The following is a 27,016-nucleotide window of genomic DNA, read 5'->3' as shown; positions in this document are numbered from 1 at the left end:
GACCCCCACTTCTGACTTTCAGAGGTGAAACTCAGACCAGAGGGCTTACTCACAGGCAGGCCCTGGAAGAGTGGTTTCTTAAAAGGCTCCCACGAGCCAGACCCAGTTCCTCCCACTTCAGGGTGAGCCTCCAGAAAGAGAGAGGCTGGGCCCTAGGTAGTTTTTTCCTAAGATGCCAACTTCATAAGGTAACTGGCCCTGCCTCATGGTCCCGGAGAGATCTGGAAAGAAAAAGAAATCTAAACCTTGCACCAGAAAAACTATCAATTACCCATATCTACCACCATCCCCGGAAAGCAACACCATGAGCTCTGGCCTGGGATTTAGGGAGTTACTCAGGACCTACTTACATGAGGTCAGCTCCCCTCCTACCTGGCCCGCCACTTCCACCACTAGTCACTCCATCAGCCTTAGAGTCTAATTCCTCTTCTCTTAGATGTGAATTCGGGAACTTTTCTTTTCTATTGCTAACTTCCATGGGGTCTCCAAGAGTCGGACATGACTGAGCGACTAAACAACAACAACTCCTTCTCAGAGCTCAGAATGTGGGTTGGCACAGAGTAGATATTCAAGAAATATTTGTTCAGTCAGAAAATAAAGGCTGTGGTGCATTGTCTCAAAGAAACCATAGCTCCCAAGAACTGAGATAAAGATCAGAGTGCTTGGCCCCGTAAATGGAGAGTATAGCTCTTAATGGGCTTCCTGGGTGGGGCTAGGAGTAAAGGAACCTGCCTGCTAATGCAGGAGCTATAAGAGATGTGGGTTTGATCCCTGGGTCAGGAAGATCCCCTGGAGGAGGCCATGGCAATTCACTCCAGTATTCTTGCCTGGAGAATCCCATAGACAGAGGAGCCTGGTGGGCTATGATCCATAGGGTTTCAAAGAGTCAGACGCCACCAAAGAGACTTAGCACACATACACACAGGCCTTAATGGCTCCCCAGGTGGCTCAGTGATAAAGAATCTGCCTGCCAAGCATGAGACATGGGTTCAATCCCTGGGTTGGGAAGATCTCCTGGAGAAGGAAATGGCAACCCGCTCCAGTATCCTTGCTTGGGAAATTCCATGGATGGAGGTGCCTGGCGGGCTACAGTCCATAGGGTCACAAAGAGTCAGACATAACAACAAACCAACCAGCCAATGTAACCTTAATCCAAGGTTATACCACATGAGATAGACAGCCAAGGGGGTTAGAGCCTTCATTCACTGACTTTCATTTGTTACATTACCTGCGGTCTGTCTACTGGGGAAACACCCAGAGCCTGGCCGGAATGGATGCAATCCAGTACAAATAGAATTCAAAGAGAAACAAAGACTGATGGTCAGGGGCCTGTGTTGGTTACCTGCAAGGGACAGAGATCTGGCCCACAGTGGGGAGACCCCAGTAAAGGATGTAGATTTTTGTGGAGTAGCATGAGAATACAAGGCTAGCACTCCTGGGGCAAATAATGGGGTCCTCTCTTCCCCAAGGAGAGACAGAAGAATTCTGGAGAGAGAAAAGTCAATTATCACAATCACAGGGATGGTCTGAGCCTCACCAGTCCCCGCTTATTACCATGGATCAGCATCACCCTTGGGTGGTTGGTGGTGGTGGTTTAGTCATGTCCGACTCTTTGCGACCCCATGGACTGTAGTCCTCCAGGCTTCTCTGTCCATGGGATTTCCCAGGCAAAAATAGCAGAGTAGGTTGCCATTTCCTTTTCCAGGGGATCTTCCCGACCCAGGGATCAAACTCGGGTCTTCCGCACTGCAGGCAGATTCTTTACCGACTGGGCCACCAGGAAAGCCCAACTGGAAGGGGCCTGGGAAAAAATGTGCAAACACCAGGACCATTAGGCCCTGAGGAAAAGACATCTTACTCCCGGGACCCGTCTCCTGACAGTGAGGACTAAGTCAGCTCTGTGTTCTGCCACCACGGCTACTGCCCACATTGAAGACAGGAGCCAACCAGGGCATACAGAGATTGAAAAGCTGCTCTGTGCCAGTCCTCAGCAAAAGGCCCTTCTTGGAATCAAAAAGGAGTTAGAATGGTCCATAGGACCTCAGGAGCTGCAACAGGGCTCAAGTAAAAAAGACCAAATCAGCAGGGATGCTCTGGAACCCAGGAGCTCTGGGAGAGATGCCGACAACCAGAATGACTGGAACTTTTTCTGAAATCAACGGCTGACTCTAAAATCAAGAATGGAGAGCCCTGTAAACCAAGGGTGTGGCCCCTAATCCAAGGTGGCTCTTTACCAGGTGGCCAGGACCCGATCTGTATACAGGAAGCCTTTTACTTTCTGAGAGTCATGGGCAAGTCCAGAGACATTTTTTTATAGGGCACTTAAGGGGCTTCTCTGATAGCTCAGTTGGTAAAGAATCTGCCTGCAATGCAGGGGATGCTGGTTTGATTCCTGGGTCAGGAAGATGCCCTGGAGAAGGGATAGACTACCCACTCCAGTATTCTTGGGCTTCCCTTGTGGCTCAGTTGGTAAAGAATCCTCCTGCAATGTGGGAAACCTGGGTTTGACCCCTAGGTTGGGACGATCCCCTGGAGAAGAGAAAGGCTATGCACTCCAGTATTCTGGCCTGGAGAATTCCACGGACTGTATAGTCCATGGGATCACAAAGAGTCAAGCACGACTGAGTGACTCTCACTTTCACAAGCCCACATTTGCACAGAATTTCACAGTTTTCAAGGCACCTGCACATCCAGCATACAAACAGCATCAAAACCATCCAGTGAGGTGAACAGCAGGAAGCCCACTGCACAGATGAAACATAGAGCCCCAGGAGGGGCCCGTCCTTCTCTCCACTTCATAACTGAGTTGGCTCAACTCGATGAAGTCAGCTGATCAGCAGTAACATCAGGACTTCTGTTGGTCCACTCCCAGCCCTGCTCTCTTCCCACAGAGCCTTGCTGAGCCAGGTTTCAAGCAGCCACACAGCCCAGGAACACGTGGTCTGAGACCCAAGATGAGCCAGGGACCAATGGGGTCCTTTGCAATGGGGTTTGTTACATAATTAAGAAATGTGTTTGAGTTATTATAGAATGGCTAATAATTACTCTGTACCTCTTATTAAAGTTCTTTCTAGGGGCTTCCTTGGTGGTCCAGTTGCTAAGAGCCCATGTTCCCAATGTAGGGGGGCTGGGTTCGATCCCTGGTCAGGGAACTAGATCCCACATGCCCCAACTAAGACCTGAAACAGCCAAGAAAATAAATAACTTTTTTCTTAAAGTTCTTTCTGGACAGTGAGTCAGAGGCAGTATAGTAACTGGAGAAAAATGTCAATATCTCTGGGTGTCTCTCAACAAAATAACAGTGGCAATCTGATCCCTGCAAACACAACTTCCTTTCCCTCACGGTAGCCTTGAGAGAACCAAACATTTCCAAGGAGAACTGTCATTGCTCCCTCTTTTGCGATCCATAGACTGTAATCCGCCAGGCCCCTCTGTTTGTGGAATTCTCCGGGCAAGAATACTGGAGTGGGTTGCCATTCCCTGCTCCAGGGGATCTTCCATACCCAGGGATCAAACCCACATCTCCTGCTTGGCAGGCAGATTCTTTACCACTGAGACACCAGGGAAGCCTTAGGGCTGTCTTTACTCTACAAATAGAGCAAGGCATTATCAAGATGCTTGTCCCAAGGCTAGAGGCTGAGAATGTCTCTTGGCAGCCAGGTCTTCCCATCCCTCACCCCTCAAGTCAGCCAGTCTCAAAGAAGGAGGAGCTTCCCCACCTGCCACTCTTCCCAGGACCAGCTTCCAGGGCTGCTGAGGAAGCAGGTGGAGGGGATTTTCTCAGGAGGCCCACATACATATAAAGTGGAAAAGATTAGTAGGAGGGCTGGGCCAAGCTGCATTTTTCCTCCACCCACCACTCCCATGCTCTTGAGGCCCCAGGTGACATGTTATTTGATGGCAAATATATGCTCTGGAATCTCCCTTCAGCAATGAGAAGACAATGCCCCAAAGATAAAGGGTAAAACCAGAACATCAGTCGTCCATCTTTCCATCCACATGTTCTCAGCCCCCACCGCATGCCCACCAGGGCCTCTTCTGGCCTGTTTTCTATAAACAAGGTCTTGTGGAGGTGACCTGTTTCTAGAAGGGTGGTGATGCCAGCACCAACCTAACATCAGTGGAGGGAGTGGACAGGCAGGTCTGCTTAAGTTCCTTCCTGATCTACGCGTCAGGGAGGAGGATCGGTGAGCGGTATTCCTGGAACAGCAGCTGAGATGAAAGCAAGGCCTAGATCCAGAGACACCTGAAGGAGTGCTGTGAACCTGAGTTTGGTGGGGACAGAGAAGATGGATGTGCACTCAACAAATGTCTATGGAGGCTCCTCTGGTTCAGGGGCTTTCACATTTTCTTCAACTTGGGTGTCTACCTGTGAGGCTGGCTTCCTTGTTACAGATAAGGAAGCTGATGCTCCAAGAGGGCAGGTGTCCAACCGGAGGCCCCAAAGACAGGGGCTGGCAGAGCCGGCTCAGGGTCCCATGGCTCCCACATCAGGAGCTCTCAAATTTCAGGGCATATCACAGTCCCCGGTGGAGAATCAAAACCACAGATTCTAAAAATCCCATGGCCAGAGGAGCCTGATGGGCTACAGCCCATAGGGTTGCAGAGAGTTGGACATAACTGAAGTGACAGCACCCGCCAAGGACAGAAATCAAGAGCTAATTCTCAGCTGCTGCCTCCCTTGGAGTCCCGGGCAGGGGCAGATGGTGGGACCACAGCGTGCTCCTGCCTAGCTCCTTGACAGAGAAGAAACAGGCCTCTGAGTTCATCGAGTGGCTCCACAAACATGTCGAGTGCCAAACAGGAAGCCCGGGTCAAAGGTCTGAGGAGGCGAGGATTGCTCAAGGGGGAGCCGCCACCCCAAACAAACAGCTCATTGGGACGGACCCTGCTTTAAGGCCATGACTCACGGCACCTCACTTCCTACAGTTCTGAGTTGGTGGGCACGGTAAATGGCCCTGAGCAGAGATAGCTGTGTCCAGAGCCAGAAGGGCAGATGCAGGCATGCCAACACAGCAACGTGGGGGTAGAGATGAGGAATGTCCAGGGGAGAGGAAGAGGAAGAAAAATAACCCCCCAACCTTGCTCCAGCTCCTATCCCCCTCCCTCCTGGAGTCAGCAGAGTTGTCCAATCAAGAGTGATCTCCTGGTACCGAAAGGGGTTTATATTCACCTCCTCTCTAGAGAAAGAGTCAGATGGGAGCCAAAGCAAACACCCCTCCACTCATGGTTCTGGGACACTCTGTCTAATCCCGAGAAGTTGATGAGCAAGGAAAAGCCAGCCCTACCTCCCAATACCCTCCTGCAAACACACAGTGCCCTGGTCCTCGCGCTGGGGCAAGGCCTCATCTCCAGCCGTGTGGGGCTCAGAGGTCAAGCTACAGATTTCAACAGCAGAGAAAAGGAGAGATGCTTGGAAAAGGGGGACGAGGCAGAGGAGTCCGGATGGGCCGCCAGAACCTGCAGGATACCTCCCACACCTGAGTAACTCAGCAAAGACAAAGGCCTTTAGTCCTGAAGAACCAAGAGAAGGGAGATGCTCCCTTGGGTTAAGTTTGGGATAGTGCTAGACAGACGCGAAGAGACAAAGAAAGAAAGAAGAGCAAACACCCACTCGCAGTGAAGAGGGAATTCATAGGGCCTGGACTCCATCTCAGGCCTGTTCATGCTGATCATGCTTGGCCACCTCTCCAATGGACTCTAAACTCTGTACTTAGTGCCTATGGAAACGACAATAGAAGGATAAGACCCCCTCCGGACAGGGGAACCTTGAAGATCGTATCCAGGTTACTCATCGCCTAAGAGAAAACATACACTAATCACCCCTGTCTCCGGACAGGCCATAAATTTTTCTGTACCTATTGGAGTGTAACCTCGGGCTTATTGATTACTGGCCAATTGTTTAACTGTTTGAACACATAACACATGAATGATGGGATTATTGTGATTGTATTTACCCTTCCTAGTTTATGTAAGTCTCAAGGAATTTGGGGTGGTGAGTTCGGACACGTACACATGGGGTATAAAAAATTTTCACAAATGCTGGTTGGGGTCCTTGGCTAAGAGAAGACTCTGCCTTGGGCCCGCTAGTGTAATAAACTGCACTCCTCTACCTGCATTGTCCTTCTGAGTGAGTTTGTTTCCCAGAACACGTGGCTACAACAGCACCTTAACACTGTGGGTCTTTATCATCTCTGATAGTGTTAGTTGCTGAGTCGTGTCTGACGCTTTGCGACCCCAAGGACTGTATAGTCCACCAGGCTCCTCTGTCCGTGGAATTCTCCAGGCAAGAATATCGGAGTGGGTTTTCATTTCCTTCTCCAGGAGAGTCTTCCCAACCGAGAGATTGAACCCGGGTCTCCTGGATTGCAGGCAGATTCCTTACCGTCTGAGCCACTGGGGGAAACCCCTGATAGGGATCTTTGATAGGGATCCAACCAATTCACAGAAGGCCATTTGATGTCTGGGGTGGGGGGAGGTGAAGGCAAGGGAAGGACATCCTGTTAACAGCTTTGTTGGATAAACATCAAGAATCAGGCAGTGGAAAACAGCTGTGTCCACCTGATAAGCCTGGGTGCCATTCCTCCTTCAGTAGGGTCTTAGGTTTGTAAGACTGAGGTCTGATATGTGGGAGTTGGCCCCGTACCTGTATCATCCCTGAGACCCTAAAATCTTCACCACAGATGACAGGTTCCATCAACCACACACTGGGAAGGTAACACTGTCTCCCGGGATCAGCACAGCTTTTAGTCTGAGTAGTTCTCAAGAGGAACAAGTCCCCATCAGGATACTGCCTGGAAACTTCTAGAAAGGCCCACTCTTCCCTGTTGACCCAATTCCTGGTTACTTCATTCATGGAGAATCGGCTCATAACCATCACCTCCTTGGGGATGCTGTCCAGCCGGGTCCCCCAGACATTCACTCTGGAGCGTGTCCTCCCACAGAGTGAGCCCTGAATGTCCTGTACACATGGACCCTTAAACCTGCCACATGGTGCTATAATGAGCATTTAAGTGTCGGTCTCCCTTTCCAGATCAGCAGCCAATTATCTGTGTTGAGGATATAATAGTGATGGCATCTGTTCTTCATTTGGCAGATAAACTCTGCTCACTAAATGCCCTCATTACTCCTCTCATCCACCTTTTGCAGTTGCTGTTCAGTCACCCAGTCATGTCTGATTCTTTGTGACCCCTTGGACTGCAGCACACCAGGCCTCCCCCGTCCCTCACCATCTCCTCCAAGTTTTCCCAAGTTCATGCCCATTAGCCAATATTATCTCCTGTGGACTTCCTAGATGGCTCAGATGGTAAAGAATCCGCCTGCAATGTAGGAGACCTGGGTTCAATCCCTGGGTCGGGGAGATCCCCAGAGAAGAGAATGGCAACCCACTCTGGTATTCTTGCCTGGAGAATTCCATGCACAGAGCTTGGTGGGCTACAGTCCACGGGGTAACAAAGAGTCAGATACAATTGAGCAACAAATGCTTTCTTTCAATATTATCTCCATCTTACAAAAGAAGAAGCCAAAAGTTAGAAAAGTTAAGGTCTTGTCCAAGAGTACACAACAGGGCTAAAGATGGTGTTCTAACCATTGTGGGCCCAGCAGAGTTCAAGGCACCCTGTAAGGACTGAATAGATTTTTCCACTGAAGGAATAAGATTAAGTCATATGAGGAAGACAGTCTGGGCATGAGAGTCCCTTTTGACAACCACTTGAGCTCTCAGCTACCTGAGTGGTCACCTTACTTCCGTCAGGAAAGGAATACTTGTTTACTAATAAGTCTGACCATTCATAAGCGCCTGTTATGCCCAGAGGCCTGAGACATGGGAGAGATGTATTAGTCAAGGTTCCAGTCCTTTGGCAAGTTTCCCGTTTAGAGGAGGTGGAGGAAGAGGGGAAGAGAACAGGAGAAAAGTTAAGGGAGCAGGGAAACACAAACCATGGAAAACAAAGGCCAGTATCCGTGGAAACTCAGCAATTACACATAAGGGCAAGGACCTACTTCCTCCGACACAGAGACTGACAAGATGACAGTAGGGGTGAGCAGGTATCAGGTACCCAACCACAGGAAACACCTCCCAAGCAGTGTGTATCTTGTTTCTTTGGTAGTTGAATACATACATATATATACACACACATATATGGCCTAACCTTTACTATTTTCATTGTTTCTAACCGGACAGTTCAGTGGCATTAAGTGCATTCACATTATTGTGCAACCATCCCCTCCATCCATCACCAATACTTTTCATCTTTCCAAACTGAATCTCTGTATCCGTTAAACATGAGCTCCTCACACCCTCCTGCCCCAGCCCCCCAAAAACCACCATTCTACATTTTGTCTCTATGAATTTGATTACTCGCAGTACCTGTGGTATAATAAAAATTTAGTCTTTGTCTCTGGCTCCTGGCACAGAGCTCTAAACCCTGGACTTTCCTGAGTGATAGGAGTGTCCTTCGTGATTCATAAGGACCCTGTTTTTCCATCACACAGGAGTTTATGCTATAAGGTGACTTAGACTGGGGCCCATCTAGAGCCTTGGGATGGAGCTGGTCTCCAGAAGCTCAAGTGATTAGAGTTTGGGAACTCTAGCAAACCCCTCTCCCCCTCCATGAGAACAGGAGGGCAGCTGGGAATTGAGCTCTAGAAAAACTCTTGAACCAGGCAAGTTCCGTGAGGCTGGTGAACACATGACATCAAAGTGCTAAGAGGGCGGCACCCCTCAGAGGCTCTGGAATCTCCTCCACTTGGCTTTTCCTGACTGTACCCTTTATAGTAAACCAGGAAAAACAGTGAAGTAAACTGTTTACCTGAGTTCCCTGAACCATTCTAGCAAATTACAGATCCTGAGCAGGGCTCATAGGAAACCCATCTTATAGCTAGTCAGTCAGAAATATAGGCAGTCCCTAGGACTTGCAAATGGAGACAGTCTTGTGGGTCCAAGCACTTAACTTCTGGGGTCGCATTAACTCCAAGTAGTTAGTGTCAGAGTTGAACTGAATTGCGGGACACCCAGTTGGTATCGGAGAGAGTCAGAATTGGTTGGTGTCAGAAAAAAAAGACAGCTCAGTGCCTCACATAAGTAGAATTCCAGAATATCTATTTTTGTGACTACCGTATTTAACTCAGCACAATGTCTTTAAGGTCCACCCATGTGTAGCATGTCAGAATTTCCTTTCTTTTTGAGAATGAATAATATTCCATCATGTGTATATTTCGTATTTTAACACTTAGCCATAGATGAACACTTGGGTTGCTTCCACCTTTTAGCGATTGTGAAGAGTGATGCTATAAACATGGGTGCAAACATGTGTTCAAGTTCCTGCTTTGAATTCTTTTGGGTATATACCCAGAAGTAGAATTGCTAAATCCTATGGTAATTCTATTTTTAATTTTTTGAGGAAGTGCCATACTGTCTTCCATGTAACTGCACCATTTTACATTTCCATCAGCAATGCACAAGGGTTCTAATTTCTCCACATTTTTACCTACATTTATTACTTTTTTCTTTTTGACAATCATCTTAAGGGGTATGAAGAAGAGGCATCTCATTGCAGTTTTGATTTGTATTTCCCTAATGTTGAGGTTTTTTTTTCAAATACTTATTGACCATCTATGCATCTTTTTGGGGACAGAAATTTCTATTCAAGTCTTTGACTTATTTTTAAATTGGGTTGTGTTTTCGATGTTGTTCAACTGCAGGAGTTCCTTATGTATGCTAGCTATGAACCGCATATCAGATACATGATGTGCAGATATTTCCTCCCATTCCACAGCTTGCCTTTTCATTCTGTTGAGAGAGTCCTTTATACATGAAAGTTTTTCATTTTGATGTAGTCCAGTTTATGCTATTGCTGTTATAGATGCTTTTAGTGTCACATCCAAGAAATCACTGCCATCATTACCAAATCCAGTATCATGAAGCTTTCCCCCTATGTTTTCTTCTAAGAGTTTTATAGCTTTTCACAATACCATTTGTTGAAAAGACTGGTGATGATCATGTGTCCATGTTCATCAGTTGTAACCAATGCACCACTCTCGTGGGGGTTGTTGACAATGTGAGAGGCTACAAAAGAAGCAGGTGCGGGGAATATATGGGAAATATCTATCTTCCTCTTGATTTTGCTGTGAACCTAGAACTGCTCTAGAAAACAAAGTCTATTAAAAAAAAAAAAAAGGCTGTCCTTTTCCTCTTAAATGGTCTTGACACTCTTGTTGAAAATCATTTGACCATATATACATGAGGGTTTATTTCTGGACTCTCTACTCCTTTGGTCTGTAAGCCTGTCTTTACACTGATACTACACCTAGATAGCATATTTAAAAGCAGAGACATTACTTTGCCAACAAAGGTCCGTCTAGTCAAGGCTATGGTTTTTCCAGTAGTCATGTATGGATGTGAGAGTTGGATGGTGAAGAAAGCTGAGCGCCAAAGAATTGATGGTTTTGAACTGTGGTGTTGGAGAAGACTCTTGAGAGTCCCTTGGACTGCAAGGAGATCCAACCAGTCCATCCTAAAGGAGATCAGTCCTGGGTGTTCATTGGAAGGACTGATGTTGAAGCTGAAACTCCAATACTTTGGCCACCTCATGCAAAGAGTTGACTCACTGGAAAAGACCCTAATGCTGGGAAGGATTGGGGGCAGGAGGAGAAGGGGACGACAGAGGATGAGATGGTTGGATGGCATCACCGACTCTAAGGACATGGGTTTGGGTAAACTCCGGGAGTTGGTGATGGACAGGGAGGCCTGGCGTGCTGTGATTCATGGGGTCGCAAAGAGTCGGACACGACTGAGCAACTGAACTGAACTGACACTGTCATGATTACTACAGCTTTGTTATTAGTTTTGATATCAAGAAGTGTCAGATCTCCAACTTTGTGATTCTTTTCCAAGATTGCTTTGACTACTCAGTGTCCCTTAAACTTCCACATATGAGTTTTAGGATGTATTTTTTTCCCTTCATCTGTAAAAAAAAATCAGGATTTTGATACTGATTGTGCTGAATTTATAGATTTATACTACTGCTTTGTGTAGTATTGACATCTTAACAATATTAAGGTCTTCCAATCCATGAACACAGGATGTTTTTACATTTATTTATGACTTAATTTTTTTCAGTAACTTTTTACAGTTTGCAGTGCACAAGTCTTTCACTTTGTTGGTTAAATGACTCAAGTGTTTTCTTCAGTGCTACTGTAATTGGAATTGTTTTCTTCCTTTCCTTTGGGGATTGTTCACTGTTAGTGTATAGAAAAAATTGACGTAAAATGTTGCAAGTCTGGTCTGCTTTGGCTCTCAGGTTTGCAGGGAGGCACAGGATAAGGGAGAGGGGAAGGGCAAGCTTGAGCAAAATGAGCATGAAACTTTCTACCATTTTGAATGTGACTTTTTCCTCAGTTGGGTGTTTGCTTGGTTGTTGTAGATCTTTGATGTACAGAAATCCCATAGGGAAGGTTATTTTAGCCAGTTTCTCATTTATTTAATGTTTCTGTGGGAGAACAAGAGTGTGGAGCTTCCTGGTCCACCATCTACTGATGTCACTCTCCAAGGTTTTAGGCTTAATCTCTAAGTAGTGTATCTTCAAGGATAGAACTAATAAGCCAGAATGTTCAGAGCAGGGAAAAATTGGGAGGGAACAAGAGACAGGCAGACTAGGAAAGGCAAGGAAGGAAGGGCCCTGGGTGCTAAACTGAAGATGTAGACCTGATTCCACAGAATCATCAGACCCTCAAGACTGCCTGCCAACACAACATGGCCAAGTCAGAAAGTCAGGCCAGGCTACCAGAGCCTCCTCCCAATCAGTGCACTGAGCTGAAGGTCAAAGAAGCAGGATTAGGAGCTTCTGCTGTGGTTCCACCTCGCAGGCCTTCAGGGCCTCCCCATCCCCCCAAACCCCGAGGGCTTTGAGTTTATTTTCAGAACTTTAAGTGAGTCAGAATTATGAGCCCCACCCAAGCCTACCCTCACCCGTCAATCTGGAGAGTAAGCTCCCAGCTCCTCCACCTGGGAACTGGACCCATCCTCCAGCAGCACAGACACACCAGCCCTTACGTGAACCCGGCCCCAGGCAGGAGGGTGCCTTCCCAGGGCACGGTGCTCCTCTCTCCTGGTGATTTCACGTCTGATCACAAACCTCTCCTGGGAAGCCAGGTGGAAACACAGGCGGCTGGGCCTCTTCCCTAGAAGAAGTCCAGGTGAGGGCCCAGGCATCTGCAGTTTGTCCTGGACCCAGAGGTGAGGTAAATGGGCACCAGTTGAGGGAGCACTGGTCTAGTTTCCTTCCCAGAGTGACCAGCCTCTGAGCTCACCCACCTGCCTGTATCTTTGGTGAGGGCTTTGCATGAAGGAGAAACCAGAACTGGCATTCAGTTCCTCTTTACCCTCCCTAGAAGTCTCACCCTAGAAGTCTTATATGACCCACAATCTCAAAACATGGACAGTAACAACAACAGCATAATTTTGGAGTTTTATCAGAATTAAAAAAAAAAACAGATTTCATAAGCTAGACTCCAAAGACAAAATATTGCATGATTTGGGTTATATGCAGTACCTAGAATAGGCAAATTAATGGAGACAGAAAGTAGAATAGAGTAGCGATAGAATAGAGATTATAGAGGAGTTACTGTTTAATGAGGACAGAGTTGTTGGGAATGATAAAAAAAAAATATTTGGGTATAGATACTGGTAATTCTTAAACACACTGTGAAACTATTTAATGCCATTGAACTGTATACTTATGAATGGTTAAAATTATGAATATGTTATAATTTTACCACAATTAAAAAAATTTTTATGTAAAAATCTGGTTTCTGGCTTCTCTTTAAAGGCAACAACAAATGAGATGGTCTGATAACATGAGATGGTCATGCTGTGTATCTGAATGGTTGGCGGAGGCTGAAGCAGCTCCCAGTTCAGCTCGGACACGTGCTCTCACGATGCCGTGACCCCACTCCTGTGTCACTTTTCCTCCCACGACCTGGCTGCCCCTATGAGCATTAGAGGGTTGGTCCTGGCCTCACTCCTTCTCATGTCAGTCTCCACCAGCCTTGCCCTGGCTCTCCCAGCCCCTGCCTGGTCCTCTCTCCCAGCCAGAAGGGGAGATCAGCAAGTAGCCAGCCACGTGGGCAGGTACTTTACATGCCTTGACAATGACCACAAACAAAAGCACACAGGTGCTGGCCTTCACCTCCCCCCAGACGTCACTCAGACCTTGAGAGTTCCTCTGAAACGGCAACAGCCAGACTGATAAGCCTGAACTTTCACCCACCCATGTGCTCGGAAGTCTGGAACAAGATGAGGCTGACCAGCCACCTCTCCTGACCTTGACTCCTGAGTCAGCCTCAGGAACACTCAGTCTCCCTGGGCAACAGATGACCAGCCAGTCCAGGGAACCCCACTTCCTCAAGATGGGACTCAGTTTCCTAGAGCCTGCATTTATCCATGAGAGCCTGATTTCCAAATGCTTGAAATATGATGAGATTCAGGACCTAATGCCCCCAAATATGGGACCTTGGCATAGTGAATATTTTAAGCTGAAGGAGTTTGAGAACTGCAAAGCAGGAAGGTTACTCTGACCTCCTCCCCCCTCCTCCCCCTTCTTCCCCAAAACAAGCCTTAAAACTCTCCTGTGGGAGGTACCCTCCTGGCACCCAGAGGAAGGGAGCATCATTGTCTCTGAAGATAAAGGGACACTGCAGAAAAGAATCCTGACAAACAGGCCTTGACAGTGCTCCCCATCTACAATGATCTCAGACCTATCCTATCACACTCCTCTGAGTGTCCACTCTTATCAAACATGGCACAGAAGTGCACAAGCCTGGACTTCCCTGGTGACTCAGTGGTAAAGAATTAGCCTGCCAGTGCAGGAGACACGAGTTCGATCCCTGGTTCAGAAAGATCCCACGTACCGCAGAGCGACTAAGCCCATGCGCCACAACTGCTGAGCCTGTACTCTAGGGCCTGGGAGCCACGACTGCTGAAGCCCACACACTCTAGAGCACGTGCTCTGCAGTAAGAGAAACCTCCGCAATGAGAAGCCCGCACACAACTGGAGAGTAGCCCCTGCTTGCTGCAACCAGAGAAAAGTCCATGCAACAACGAAGACCCAGCACAACCAAAAAAAAAAAAAAATCATTTTTTTTTAAAAAAGAAGTGCATAGGTCTAACTATTGCTTCATTTCCTCACAAACACTCCCATGTCACCTAATATTTATAGTAAATAATTATGCACAATTTGCTTTTATTAATCTGACTTTGTCCATTTAATTTTTAGCTGGAGACTGTCAAGGAAAACTTTTTCCTCCCCTACAATTAGCATCATCGTTTCAGATATAGTGGAAATGTTGCTAGTCTGTAGGTCTAAAATACATGCCAACTTCTAAAGACTCACCATGGAAAAAGAATGTAAAACACCCTCTCAGTAATTTTATTATATTGATTATATGTCAAAATACTATGTTGGATATACCGAGTTAAATAAAATAGAGTTCTAAAACTAATTTCACTGTTCTGTTTACTTTTGTAAACAAATTTACATTTTACCTGTTTTTCATGTGGCTCCTAGAAAATTTGGTTACGTATGTGGCTTGTGTTTGTGGCTTTCATTATATTTCTATTGGACAGGGCTATTCTCCACAGCCCACAGCCAAGGCTGCTGCAGAACTCTAACGTGGACTGTATTTTCTTCACGTTGAAAAGCAAACTGATTCTCTCTAGTCTTTTTCTGGGTGGCGCTATGCTGGGAGCTGCCCCAGGGCCCTGGAGGAAATACCTTCTGGTCTCAGCACTGGAGGCTCCTCATCGGGGCTGCGGTCGCCTTGAAGATCTCATCCTGCTCCCACATCTCCCTCACCCCCGTGCCACCAAGCGATCCCAGATCTCACACAAGGCTTTCCTCCCCGCCTGGCTCAATAACAATGTGTCCACATCACTCAAAACCCCACACAGATGGTTCTCCCTGGCAACAATGGAACCAGTGTTGTGAACAGTGCGGGACTGCTACCACCTGTGCAAGGGTCACGGGCAAGTGCCTCAGCTGCGGTCCACGACTCCCTGTCCACTCTCACCCCAGTTCAGATCCACTGGTTTCGTCACCCTGGAGCTTGGAGCCCCACCTTCCTGAGGCTCAGGGAGGCAGAAACAGCCCCTCCACAGGCAGCAGGTGAAGTGTACCTGCTCAGTCATGTTCCACTCTTTGCGACCCCATGGAATGTAGCCCGCTGGGCTCCTCTGTCCATGGAATCTCTCAAGCAAGAATACTGGAGTGGGTTGCCATCTCCTCTTCCAGGGGATCTTCCCAACCCCGGGACTGAACCCACATCTCCTGCGTCTCCTGCATTGGCAGGTGGATTCTTTTACCACTGAGCCACCTGGAAAACCCACCAAGTGAGGAAGCAATGCTAATGCCTGGAACAGAAGGCAGGTGCTGGCTCACAAATTCTAGACAAACTGCTAGACACTGTGCCACCACCAACAAACCTTGAGACACAGGGACAAAACTTAAAACTCGGAATCTTGCCTTTTTTATTTTTAAATATATGCTTTGCCCCCATGAAGACCCAATAATGGCCCGCTGACAGGGGCTGTGGAAGTGGAACTGGCTTCAAAACTCCTTTTTATCACTCAGGGCCTGTAGGGCCCTGGAAAAGGTTGCTCCATTTATCTGGGTCTCAAGTTTCTCACCTGTAACAACAGAGACAATCCCACTCACCTCAGAGGCTAAAAAAAAAGAAAAGAAAGCATGTGGATGAAAAAGTGCTTTGTACATCATAGGTGTTTGATACATAATAGCTTCTTTCTCCTTCAATCTTTCTATAGCAATGACAAGCAGATAGTAAAAACCTCATGAAGAACTGAAAACAAATCCTCTATACTCTCATCTGGTTGCTTCTTGTGTGTTTTTTAAAAAATCTGGATGTTGGTGCCTCATACAGTTTAAAAGCTTGGGAGGAGAACTCTGTGAAGGCAAGGGATTCTCTGTAGCCCCAGCACAGCACCTGGGCCAAGGCATCCATTTCTATTCTAATACACCAACCATGGTGGTAGCGGTTTAGTCGCTAAGTCGTATCCAACTCCCAAGGACTGTAGCCCGCCAGGCTCCTCTGTCCTTGGGATTTCCCAGGCAAGAATACTGGAGTGGGTTGCCATTTTCTTCTCCAGGGGATCTTCCCCACCCAGGGATCAAATGCAGGTCTCGTGCATTGCAGGCAGTTTCTTTACCGACCGAGCCACCGCAGGTTCTGGGTAAATGCCTATTGAGTCAAGGAATGAATGAGGTCAGAATTACCAGGGAACAGAAGTTTGGCTGATCAGTGTGAAGTCTGCAGCCATGCAAAGTAACTCTCTGAAAAGACACCTATAGTCTGTTTAGGCAGCTTCATGGAATCTTTTTTTTTTCCCCTAAAAAAAGAGCTCAAGGTGTTCTATTAATATTTCTCCACCACTTCATCATGCTTTACTTAGCTAAAAAGGTTAAAACACATGCCAAGAGCCAAACAAAGTCACCTCTACGTGAGGAAGCATAAGCAATTCAGCTTTCCATAATTTTCTTTTTAAACTTAGCACAGTGGGTTAAGCCTAAAAGAACACACTAAATTGATGGCTCCATGACAAGAATATATGCTGTTATGGTGTTTTTCAGTGTGAAATTCTTAGCATTTTCTGACCTTGGTGGAGAGTAGCGGTAGGGAACGGTTAACTATTCATACCAAATTTTAAGGATATATTTGGCTTTAAGTTAGGGCTTCCCTGGTGGCTCAGATGGTAAAAAAAAAAAAAAAAAAACTGCCTGCAATGCAGGAGGAGACCTGGGTTTGATCCCTGGGTCTGGAAGATCCCCTGGAGAAGGGAATGGCTACCCAGGATTCTTGCCTAGAGAATCCCATGGACAGAGGAGCCTAGTGGGCTATAGTCCACGGGGTCGCAAAGAGTCAGACACGACTGAGTGACTAACACTTAAACTTTTCCCTCATAGGTGTGTGTGGAGAAGTCTGAAAACCAATTAGCTTTTGCTCCATGGGTTAACAAAAAAAGTGTTGGGTTCTCTGATCTCACCAGGCCATTTGAGGGTGCATCTCTCTCCTGCCCTCCCCAAACAATGGGTTTGGGACTGCAGTGACCTTGTCTGAATCCTGTTGGGGCTGCAAATAGACAACTTTAACCCTCTGGAGACTTGAAAGATCCTGCCCCCCAACTCCCCAGCTTCACCTTCGGATAAAGAAAACATCCAGTGACGTCAACCCCACCAGCAATGCTGCAATGATGTTCAAATCCGTGGTCACACCACCTTCAAGAATAGGGGGTTGTAAATGTCACCCTCAGTACCTATTTTTTAATTGCCCTGAACAAAAAGATCCAACTGGTTTCTTCCTCAGCCCTCAAATCCATTCAATCTTCTGAACGGTCAAATCCACAGGTTAAAGAAAACTGGTTAGAGGCTTTTATGTTGCCTGCTTGTGCTGAGAAGGCCTGTCTGTTGCTTTATTGATTGCTTACACTATTACCCAAATGGCAGGACTTACCGGCCTGAAAAAAATTTAGCTCAAGTTACCTTTCTGGTGGTAAAGATGAACAGAATGACAATTTACCTTTAGAGAAGTCTGAAAATTTCTCACCCAAATAAGAACTTTCTAAATGAAAGCCTAAATGTTCTAAACCAGCGGTTCCCAACCTTTTGGCGCCAAGGACAGGTTTCGTGAAAGACAATTTTTGCACGGACTGGGAAGGGGTGGATGGTTTGGGGATGATTCAAGCACATTACATTTATTGTGCACTTTATTTCTCATCTAATGCTGCCGCTGATCTGACAGGAGGTACCTGTCCGTGGCCCAAAAGTTCGGGACCCCTGTTCTAAATGTCATAAACAGGGAAGAGAAAACAAGCCTTTAAGAACAAAGGGTTCCTGGTCATTTGTTAGATGTGTAGTCACAACTGCATGTGCTTTGGAAGAAGTGAGACACCCCACCTCCCTCCCCAGGCAGTGGTCCAGACAAAGGACCCTGTAAATAGCTGCCTCAGCCTTTCAGACACAGCAATCAGACTCACAACAAGCCCACCTTTCTGGGTCATATACAGACAGAGATGCAAAGAATTTGATATTCTCCTTCCCAAAAGGAGGAAAAACAAAAGATTAAGATATGAACTTTCCAGGCCTTCCCATGGCTTCTAGGCCTTGGAAATTCAGAGCAAGAATTTGATTCCATCCTCCTGGACTTGACTCTAACCCTCAGGGTAGGTGTTGACACCAAGCACTGCTCCCACTATCCTGGCTGCAGCTGTGTATAAGGAGGGTGAGCGCAGCGCCAACATTGCTCTGCCTTTCCACATGGTGTAAGAGATTCTGCGCTCTAGGAAAGCTGGTTGGACAGGCAAAAAACACCCGCCAACCTCCGATGACACAGAGTAGTCCGACGCCCAGGGGCTATTCCCCGAGAAAGAAGAGTTTTCCTGTTCAAGCTGGTGAAGTAAGTTCAGAACTTCAAGATCATAAAGACATCCTGTGTTCCAGAAGCACGCTTTCTGCTGGAGGAAGAGAAACTGCGGGTGACAGCAAAGGCCCTTCCTTCTGTTTCCCCACTTCTCTTACATACTCCCTCAGTCACAATCACTCACTCACTCACGCAGTCACACCCAGCCACAGTCAGCCAGAGCAACAAACACTGCTGAAGTCAGAAAGCTAGTCTTCACACAGTGAAGCAGTTCGGTACAACGAACACCCTCAGTCCCACAGTGACCGCCACCCACTCCTCTACCCACCTGATTGCCAAAGACAGCTATGGAGCAGGCGGTTGACACCTCGTTAGCCCCGAACCAGACGGAAGCGATGCGGGAGGGCATACCCAGGATGAAGACCTGGGCCACGGAGCAGATGACCTGGCCCAGCACCGTGACTGGGAAGAGATGCGGCTGCAGGCTGCCCAGCTTCACCCAGGCCCCCAGGCAGTTGAGAGCGGAGCCAGCGAGGGCGATGGTCCTCAGGCCGAACTTCTCCAAGAGCCAGGCCACCGGCAGGAGCAGAGGGATGTAGGTCAGCATGTAGCACATGGACAACCAGTCGATGGCAAAGGCACTAACCCCATAGAAGTACATGAAGATGTTATTGATGGAGCTGTACTGGATCCACTGGAAGGCGTTGCACATGGAGTAGCAGCTGAACACCAGGACCACCGCCCACCGGCGCTTGCTCACCTTGATCATGCTAAGATCTTCAGGGCCCGAGCTACTGGGTTGGATCAAGCCACTGGGTTGAGCCAAGGCACTTGGGTGGGCTGAATTACTAGGGTATACAGAGACACTGGGGTGTATTGAGACGCTGGGGTGTATTGAGACGCTGGGGTGTATTGAGACGCTGGGGTGTATTGAGACGCTGGGGTAAGCCGAGACGCTGGGGTGGGCCGAGACGCTGGGGTGGATCGAGACGCTGGGGTGAGCTGAGACGCTGAGGTCGACTGAAAGATTGGGGTGCTCCTGGAGCGCCGAAGTTTGCGAAGGGGTGCCATCGTGGTCCTGTTGGTTAGGGTCTTCATTCACCATGACCGCAGCCTCTCCTGGCGCCCTAAGCAGGTGCTGACAACTCGAGTCGACTTAAAGGACTGTGATGTCGGCTGGTCAGCTGGAGCTGACGTGGCACTTGCCCAGCCTGCCCCGGAGGAATAAACTGAGTCCCCAGCTTGCGTAAAAGCCGCGAGTGGGGCTCTTTCGCTCAGCCCCAAGCTTCGGCTCTCACTTTTCCTTGGTGTGCTCCGTCCCTGACAGCTGTCCCCCAGGCCGGCTGCAGACCGGCCTGAGCCAGGTCCTGGCAGCTGGAGCCTTTGAGTGTTCCGGAGGAGTCCTGCCCACCTTCAGCCCCTCGGTCCTGTTCGCAGTTGTCTCCCGGCGGCGCAGCCACTCGGCTGGAACTCCGATTGCTCCCCAGCGGCTTGCGGCCTCGCCCCCTCCGCACACGTGATCGCCCCGCCCCCGGCGCGCACGGCTTCGCCACCCACGACCCCCCCACCCCACCCCACCCCCACGCCACCCCACCCCGCCCCCACAGCCTCCAGCCTTCTCTAGCCGCTGGCCGGACAGTACAGTTGTTTCGCCACCGCTTGCGGATGCATTCCTCCCCCCCACGCCCCAGGCACCATGGAAACCGTCTGGTTAACCCCCCCCCCCCAGCCTGGCACTGCTTTCTCAAATTCATTTGCCCCCTCCCGGGGCACTCTGCAAGAAAATGCCCTCCGCCTTTGCGAAGGTAGTCCTCTAAAGAGAGTCTCCTCCCTGTCGGTCCGCATTCCCTGCGCGCCCACACGGATGCCCGGCGCCTCCAAACGGCTCTGTGGTATCCAAGAGGGATTCTCGACTTTTGCCCACTTGGCTGAGCTCCCCAGCCCTTGTTGGACTTTCGGAATAAAGACAGATTTGTAGATTTCCCGGGCTGGTTGCGCTCCTGGGGTAAAGGCGAGAAGCGCAAACTCGCTTCCCCTCTTTGCTTTCCCTGCGAACTTGGTCTTAACATTGGGGAACTCAGATTTGAACCTGTTCGGTAGGACTCTTCTTCCTCGATTGATCCTCGGGGCGGCCTCCTAGGCGACAACTTGAGGGCGGAAAAGAGAGGGGAGTTCTAAGACGCTGAAGACCCAGCGCAGGTTTTGTGGTGAGGTGCCCAGCACAGCGCACGATGTTAAGTGGTCTCTGCACGCATGTACCCCTACGCTGCCCCCTGCTGGTGCACAGCCCATTCTGCAGAGAAGCCTTCAAGTCAGGGCCTCTAGAAGGTCAGGCCTGTGGTGATTGCAGCCCTGGGGAGGAATAAGGGCCCAGATCTTCCCTGGGTTCAAACACCGACTTAGCTGCTCCCAGGCCTGCTTAGTAAACTAAGATACCCCACCTCTCTCTGTGCCTCAGTAGCTTGGAAAACAAGTAAAACACAGATGATGAAATAATAGTACCTACCTCACAGTGTTGTTTTGAGGCTTGGATGAGTTAAGGCTTGAAAGCACTTGAAACACTCCTGGCAGATGATAAGCCTTCCCAGAGTGTCAGATATCCTAACAATTAAAAATTGAACAACTCATTGGAAAAGACCCTAATGCTGGGTAGGATTGGGGGCGGGAGGAGAAGGGGACGACAGAGGATGAGATGGTTGGATGGCATCACCGACTCGATGAACATGGGTTTGGGTAGACTCCGGGAGTTGGTGATGGACAGAGAGGCCTGGCATGCTGCAATTCATGGGGTCGCAGAGAGTCGGATACGACTGAGCGACTGAACTGAACTGATTGTGCTAGAAATGTATACTATGTTACCTCATTTAAGCATCCAAGAATTCTGTGATGTAAGTGCTACTGCTTGTCTCCATGAGGGTCAGAAAACTGACCCTCATAGAAGTAAAGTCTCAGTTGACCTAAAGAGCCATAATTCTCACCTCATATTCATTCAAGCTACAGCCTAGCTCCTCAGGCAGAGTCTGGGAACAGCAGTGTGGGCATGCCCTGGGAGCTTGTTACAAAGCCCAGGCTCACCCTGGACCTACTGAACTAGAGGCTGCATTTTAAAAGATATCACAGATATCTATCTGTGATTTGTTTGCACATTAAAGGACCACTGGGTGCCTGTGCTTCCTTGTTTTCTCTTTTAATCCCCACCCCAAAAATGAAGAATTTGAAGCTTTGGGGCTGAAGTTCTCAGCTTGGCCTGCACATTAAAATCGCATGGGGAACTCTCCACATTCCCAAAGCCTGAACCACATCTCAGATTAGGATCTGTGCTGCTGCTGCTGCTAAGTCACTTCAGTCGTGTCCGACTCTGTGTGACCCCATAGACGGCAGTGCCCCAGGCTCCCCTGTCCCTGGGATTCTCCAGGCAAGAGTACTGGAGGGGGTTGCCATTTCCTTCTCCATAGGATCTGTGAGAGGGAAACTAAGCATCAGTATGATTGAAGATGCCCAGGTGACCCCTATGTGCAGCCAAGGTTGAGCACCCTTGTGATTTTAGAACCACTGGTTCTCATTGGAGGCACCCAATTTTGAGGGTAGAAATCATGGAGTCCTGGATTATAATGGAGTAGTTGAAAAGAGAACTCATACCCATTTAAGAATTTGTGTTAATACATTAAATTCACTTCCACTATTCTCAGTTTTCCAATAGTGTTTCTCATCTTTCTCCAGGGAACACAGAACTTCCGTTCTCTTGGAAAGCCTTCTGAGATCTCTGTTCATTGCCCTAGGTTATCATGGTCCTCTCGCCAAACTCCACACATACATTCTTAACTTCATTTAACAGATCTGGAAACCGAAGCTCAGAGTCAGAAAGTGTTTACAGTCCCACAGCTGATTAACATCAGAACCAGTAATAATGAGATAGGTTTCCTGTGTTCATTTCCACATGTCTCTCCCACATGCTCCTTGGGGCAATGCTTCAGTTTGCTGAGAATTCCCAGGGGATCTCACCTGGGATTCAAGTGATATTTGGGGTTGCTTTTTGTGTGGAGGGAGTCAGATCTACTGTGAGCTCTGGATTCAGTGTACTCAATATTTGTTCTGCATTATGAGCTTTAAAAGACGCTTGGCTCCTTGGAAGAAAAGCTATGACCAACCTAGACAGCATATTAAAAAGCAGAGACATTACTTTTCCAATAAAGGTCCGTATAGTCAAAGCTATGTTTTTTCCAATAGTCACACGTGGGTGTGAGAGTTGGATCATAAAAAGGGTTGAGTGCCGAAGAATCGATGCTTTTGTTGGAGAATAACAATTTGAGAGTTGTTATTATCAAGTTCCTCTTGAGAGTCCCTTGGACTGCAAGGAGATCAAACTAGTCAATCCTAAATGAAATCAACCCTGAATGCTCATTGGAGGGACTGATGATGAAGTTGAAACATGCAGAGAGCCGACTCATTAGAAAAGACCCTGATGCTGAGAAAGATTGAAGGCAGGAGGAGCAGGGGACAGCAGAGGACAGGATGGCTAGATGCCATCACCAACTCAATGGACATGAGTTTGAACAAGCTCCAGGAGACGGTGAAGGACAGGGAAGCCTGGTGTGCTGTAGTCCTTGGGGGTCGCAAAGAATCAGACATGACTGAGTGACCGAATAACAACAACAATGAGCTTTGGGATCCTGGGCAAGTTGTTTTACCTCTTAAGCCTCAAGTGTCTGAATGTGTAAAATGAGGATTAAAACCACTTGCCTCATAGGGTTGTTTTGAGATTTAATTAAGATAGTGTATCAATGGTTTTCAATAATGATTTTCTGGCAGCCTCCAGGGTAAGTGCTGTCTTTTGGCTGATTCCCACCAGGGAGAGGACAGGTATACAAATGTCAGGTAGATTTTATATTGAACTATTCTGTGTGTATCCACTGGGGAGACATTGACTGAGCAGTTTACCATATATTCTATTTATCAGTATATCTACCTGTCAGTATCAATAGGTATACCTTCAGGGTGAAGGAGAAGTACATTTTAGGGGTTGCTTCCTGAAAAGGGGCCTGGTTCCTGCTTCTATCTCAGCTGACACGCCCGGGAGATTTGGGACCCACTGACCTGGAACTCAAGCCTTCCTGGCTCTCTACAGAAAGTTAGCGATGTCTGATCCCTGTGTGTGCATGCTAAGTCGCTTCAGTCGTGTCCAACTCTTTGTGACCCCGTGGACTGTAGCCCACCAGGATCCTCTGTCCATGGGATTCTCCAGGCAAGAATGCTGGAGTGGGTTGCCAAGCCTTTTCTCCAGGGGATTTTCCCAACCCAGGGATCAAACCTGCATCTCTTTGTCTTCTGCTTTGGCAGACAGGTTCTTTACCACCACCAGCACCACCTGGAAAACCTGCTCCCTAGAGGCCAGCAACTACTCCTGGACTTGAAGTCAAGCTGTGACATGTTTTTTGATAGCTTACCAGCATCTCCCCTGGAGCTGTAGATGTGGGAATGTGGAGCATGCAGACAGCATGAGAAAACTAAATGGCTAATGAATCAGGTTGTGATCCTGAATGAAAGTGAAAGTATTAGTAGCTCAGTCATGTCTGATGCTGCGACCCCATGGACTGTAGTTCACCAGACTCCTGTGTCCATGGAATTCTCCAGGCAAGAATACTGGAGTGGGTTGCCATACCCTTCTCCAGGCAATCTTCCCGACCCAGGGATCGAACCCAGGCCTCCTGCATGCAGGCAGATTTTTTACCACTGTGCCACAAGGGCAAAGTTGACCCTGGATGAGTCTCCCTTAAAAAGTACTGACACATGGAATTTGTAAAAATGTTGCCCTTACGCATCTTGCATGAGTAACTTATGTGTGTAACACAGCACACTCACCCACACCCTGTCTGCCTCACCTCTCTCACTTCCTGTATATTCCAGCTCTAAACTCTTGGGCATGTCTCTATTCAGCCTGGAACCCTGAGTGAGGGAAGCTCCACTGCACAGGACTGTCTTGATATCTGTGTGTGGAGTTGAGTTGAATTCCACATCACCACAGAATTTCAGAAAACTGGGACAAAGAGGAGATCCAATGAGTTTTCAGAGCAATAAGAACAGGTTTCTTAAAACATTTTAAAGAAAACAGGTGTAGAATGTCATCAGGTTATTCTCAAGCCTGGAAAACTAGAGGTCAGTAGCACAATGCCTTCTGGAAAATTATTTCCTGCCTAGAATCCTATACTCAAAACTATCAAACAAAAGTATTAGAGAAAAGAATCAAACATTTTCACACAAGAATAGTTTTTTAAAAGGTAATTGCACATCCTCTTTCTCAGGAAGCTGCTAAAGGAAGCGCTCCACAAAAACAAGGGAGGGAATCTGGAGAGAGTAAGACATAAGATCCAGGAAACTGGGACGCGGGGGCAAGTGATGGGAATCACCAGGATTGTGGTAAAGGAACATCCCAGGTGGACAGCTATGAGCCAGTCAGAGAAACAGCCTGTTCTGATGGAAGCTGGTCGAAGACTCCAGGAAAGATTGGTCAAAAAGATGACATTGATAGGACTGTGTCTGAAAATATTAAGAAGGGTTTACAGAATTGGGAGAGAACTAGGGGGTTGGAGTAGTGATAAGCACAAATTAAGTGCCACAATTTTGAACTCCGGTGGAATACGAAAAGCTATGGAGGAAAGGGGAACAAAACCATGGTTACTTAAAGTGACTCAGTTGTGAGCAACCTGAACACAATCATAATAATGTAAAGACTAAAAATTGATATAACCAAATACGACAACGGTATTGGGAGGATGCAGGAACGGGAAAGTGGGTACATGTATGCGGTGGAGATGAGGGTAGGGTGAACAGAGCTGAATCCCTGTCTGCCGTATTGGAAAGTCAATGGATACTGCCTAATGTGGACAAAATCAGGAAGCATCTATATACCCACGTTGTTTAGAGCTAGGAAGGTAAATACCAAAAAAAAAAATCATCTGCTAGTGGCTGAAAATAGTTGACTCAGAGGACCCGGAAAGCAGGATAAATAGTGATATTTTTGATACTTAACTGATTTTTAAACCATGTATAACTTCTGTTTAAAAAAAAAAACTACAGAATTTAAAAATAGAACCAAATTAAATAGAGATTGAGCTGCTTCACTGAGGCCCACAGGTGTGTCCAGGGGTGAGGTCAATTCTATCCTGGACTTTATAATGTTGGAGCTAAAATGAATACCTAGACTGCAGCCTTGGAGACTCTGGGAAGCCTGTGCTGGGTGTCACCTCAAAAAAGCAGGTGTGTGGTCAGAGGCCCTGTTACCTGCACTCAAGTCTTGACCCTTCTCTAACCTTCCATCTGCTTCTAGTGACTTTCAGGCTTGTAGACTTTATGGGGGTCTAACGCCTTTTATAATATTTATGACTCATCTGCTGTTCCAGCATCCAAAGGCCAAGCCCAGGTCTACTTCTCCCCTGAATCCTTGTGTCAGTGAGTAGCTCTGCCAACTCCCAGTCAGCCAAACCCAAACCCTGAGAAGCACCATCACTCTATCCACTGGGTGCTGACCTCTTCACCATCTTAGTTCAGATTCTCATGGCTTCTCACCTTGGTCCTGTAATGCCCTCCTCGTTGTTCTTATGCCTCCCAGTCCCCATCCTGCAGCTCTTCAGGGCTCTCTACTTCTCTCCAGGCCTCTGCCCTGCCTCGAGTCTGCCTTGAGTCCTCCAGTGGCTGCCCCTTGCTTGCAGAAGGTTCTTACTCCTTGGCTTAGCACACAGGTCTTTGTGATGTCGCTCTGGCCACCTCTCCCACCACTGCCCACTCCCACCTTTCGCTCCAGGAGGGTGGGCCTGCTTGTAGCTCCCAGCGAGTATTATGAACTCATCATGCCTAGCATGTGATTTGCTTCACTGCAGGACAAGCATCACCTCCTCCAGGAAGCCTTCCTCAGCGCCCAAGTGTCATTCAGAGGCTTCCCTTACATCCTGTATGTTCCCCTTTATGATGGCTCCCGTCTTACTGTAGCATGAATGTTTATTTTCTTCAGTAAGTCATCCACTTACTTGAGTCCCTCAAAGTCCCTCAATAGGAATCTTGCCTATTCAAGTTCAAACCACTTGCTGTCCTGACCTAGAAGGGACATGACGGCCTGTCTGAAGTGACTTCTGAGAGGCAGTTCCTGACGAATCCCCCTCCAGAGGCCTCGGCATAAATGAAAGCAGGTCTAGGTTGTTCTGAATCGTCGCATCTTCTCCGTTTGCTTTGTTTGCCCATTTCTTTCCTAAAGCGACTCCCCCATGGGTGTTGTCCATCCCCCACCCCCATCTCATGGAGCCCATGGTCAGGATGATAGGGGGGCACACCTACGCTGATGGGGAGTCTGAATTCCTTCCCCTCTGATTCCCCTCAGAGAATCTGAATTCTCTTCCCCTCTTCCTTCCGTCCAGAGAATCTCCGAGTCCATCCTCAAAGGGGATGTAGGCAGAGCCTGCTGAGGCCCAAGGCAGGAGGGAGATGCCTTCTCCTTAGAAGAGGACGCCCTGAGAGCTTCGTGTCTGGATGTGGAGGTGCCAGGCTCTGCCCTGGGCACAAGGCTCGAAATCGATTTTTCAGTTCCTTGGAAACAAGACTG

General features: G+C 47.9%; 1 protein-coding gene across 11 annotated transcripts in view; it reads right to left on the bottom strand.

Moving 5' to 3' along the window:
- The window catches only part of LOC145513312 (choline/ethanolamine transporter FLVCR2), a 63,707-nt gene extending 37,579 nt beyond the window's left edge, over positions 1–26,128 (bottom strand). For 4 of the 11 annotated variants that reach the window (XR_014059292.1, XM_081509269.1, XM_081509270.1 and 1 more), the window contains exon 1: positions 18,755–19,900. Coding sequence is in view for 8 of the 11 variants with exons in the window: in XM_081509269.1 (XP_081365395.1) it covers positions 18,755–19,531 (777 nt within the window). In the remaining 3 variants the exon portion in view is untranslated. Of the gene's footprint in view, positions 1–18,754; positions 19,901–20,515; positions 20,574–20,932; positions 21,028–22,065; positions 22,264–25,989 lie in introns of those variants that run through there. The other 7 variants (XM_081509275.1, XM_081509280.1, XM_081509273.1 and 4 more) reach the window with 7 other exon arrangements.
- Between the last annotated feature and the right edge of the window lie 888 nt (positions 26,129–27,016).

This window comes from Giraffa tippelskirchi, chromosome 7, assembly GCF_054371585.1.
Source record: "Giraffa tippelskirchi isolate mGirTip1 chromosome 7, T2T-mGirTip1v1.2.pri, whole genome shotgun sequence".
Lineage (NCBI taxonomy): Eukaryota > Metazoa > Chordata > Mammalia > Artiodactyla > Giraffidae > Giraffa > Giraffa tippelskirchi.
The sequence above is the reverse complement of the archived record's forward strand: the minus strand, read 5'-3'. Positions and strand labels throughout refer to the sequence as shown.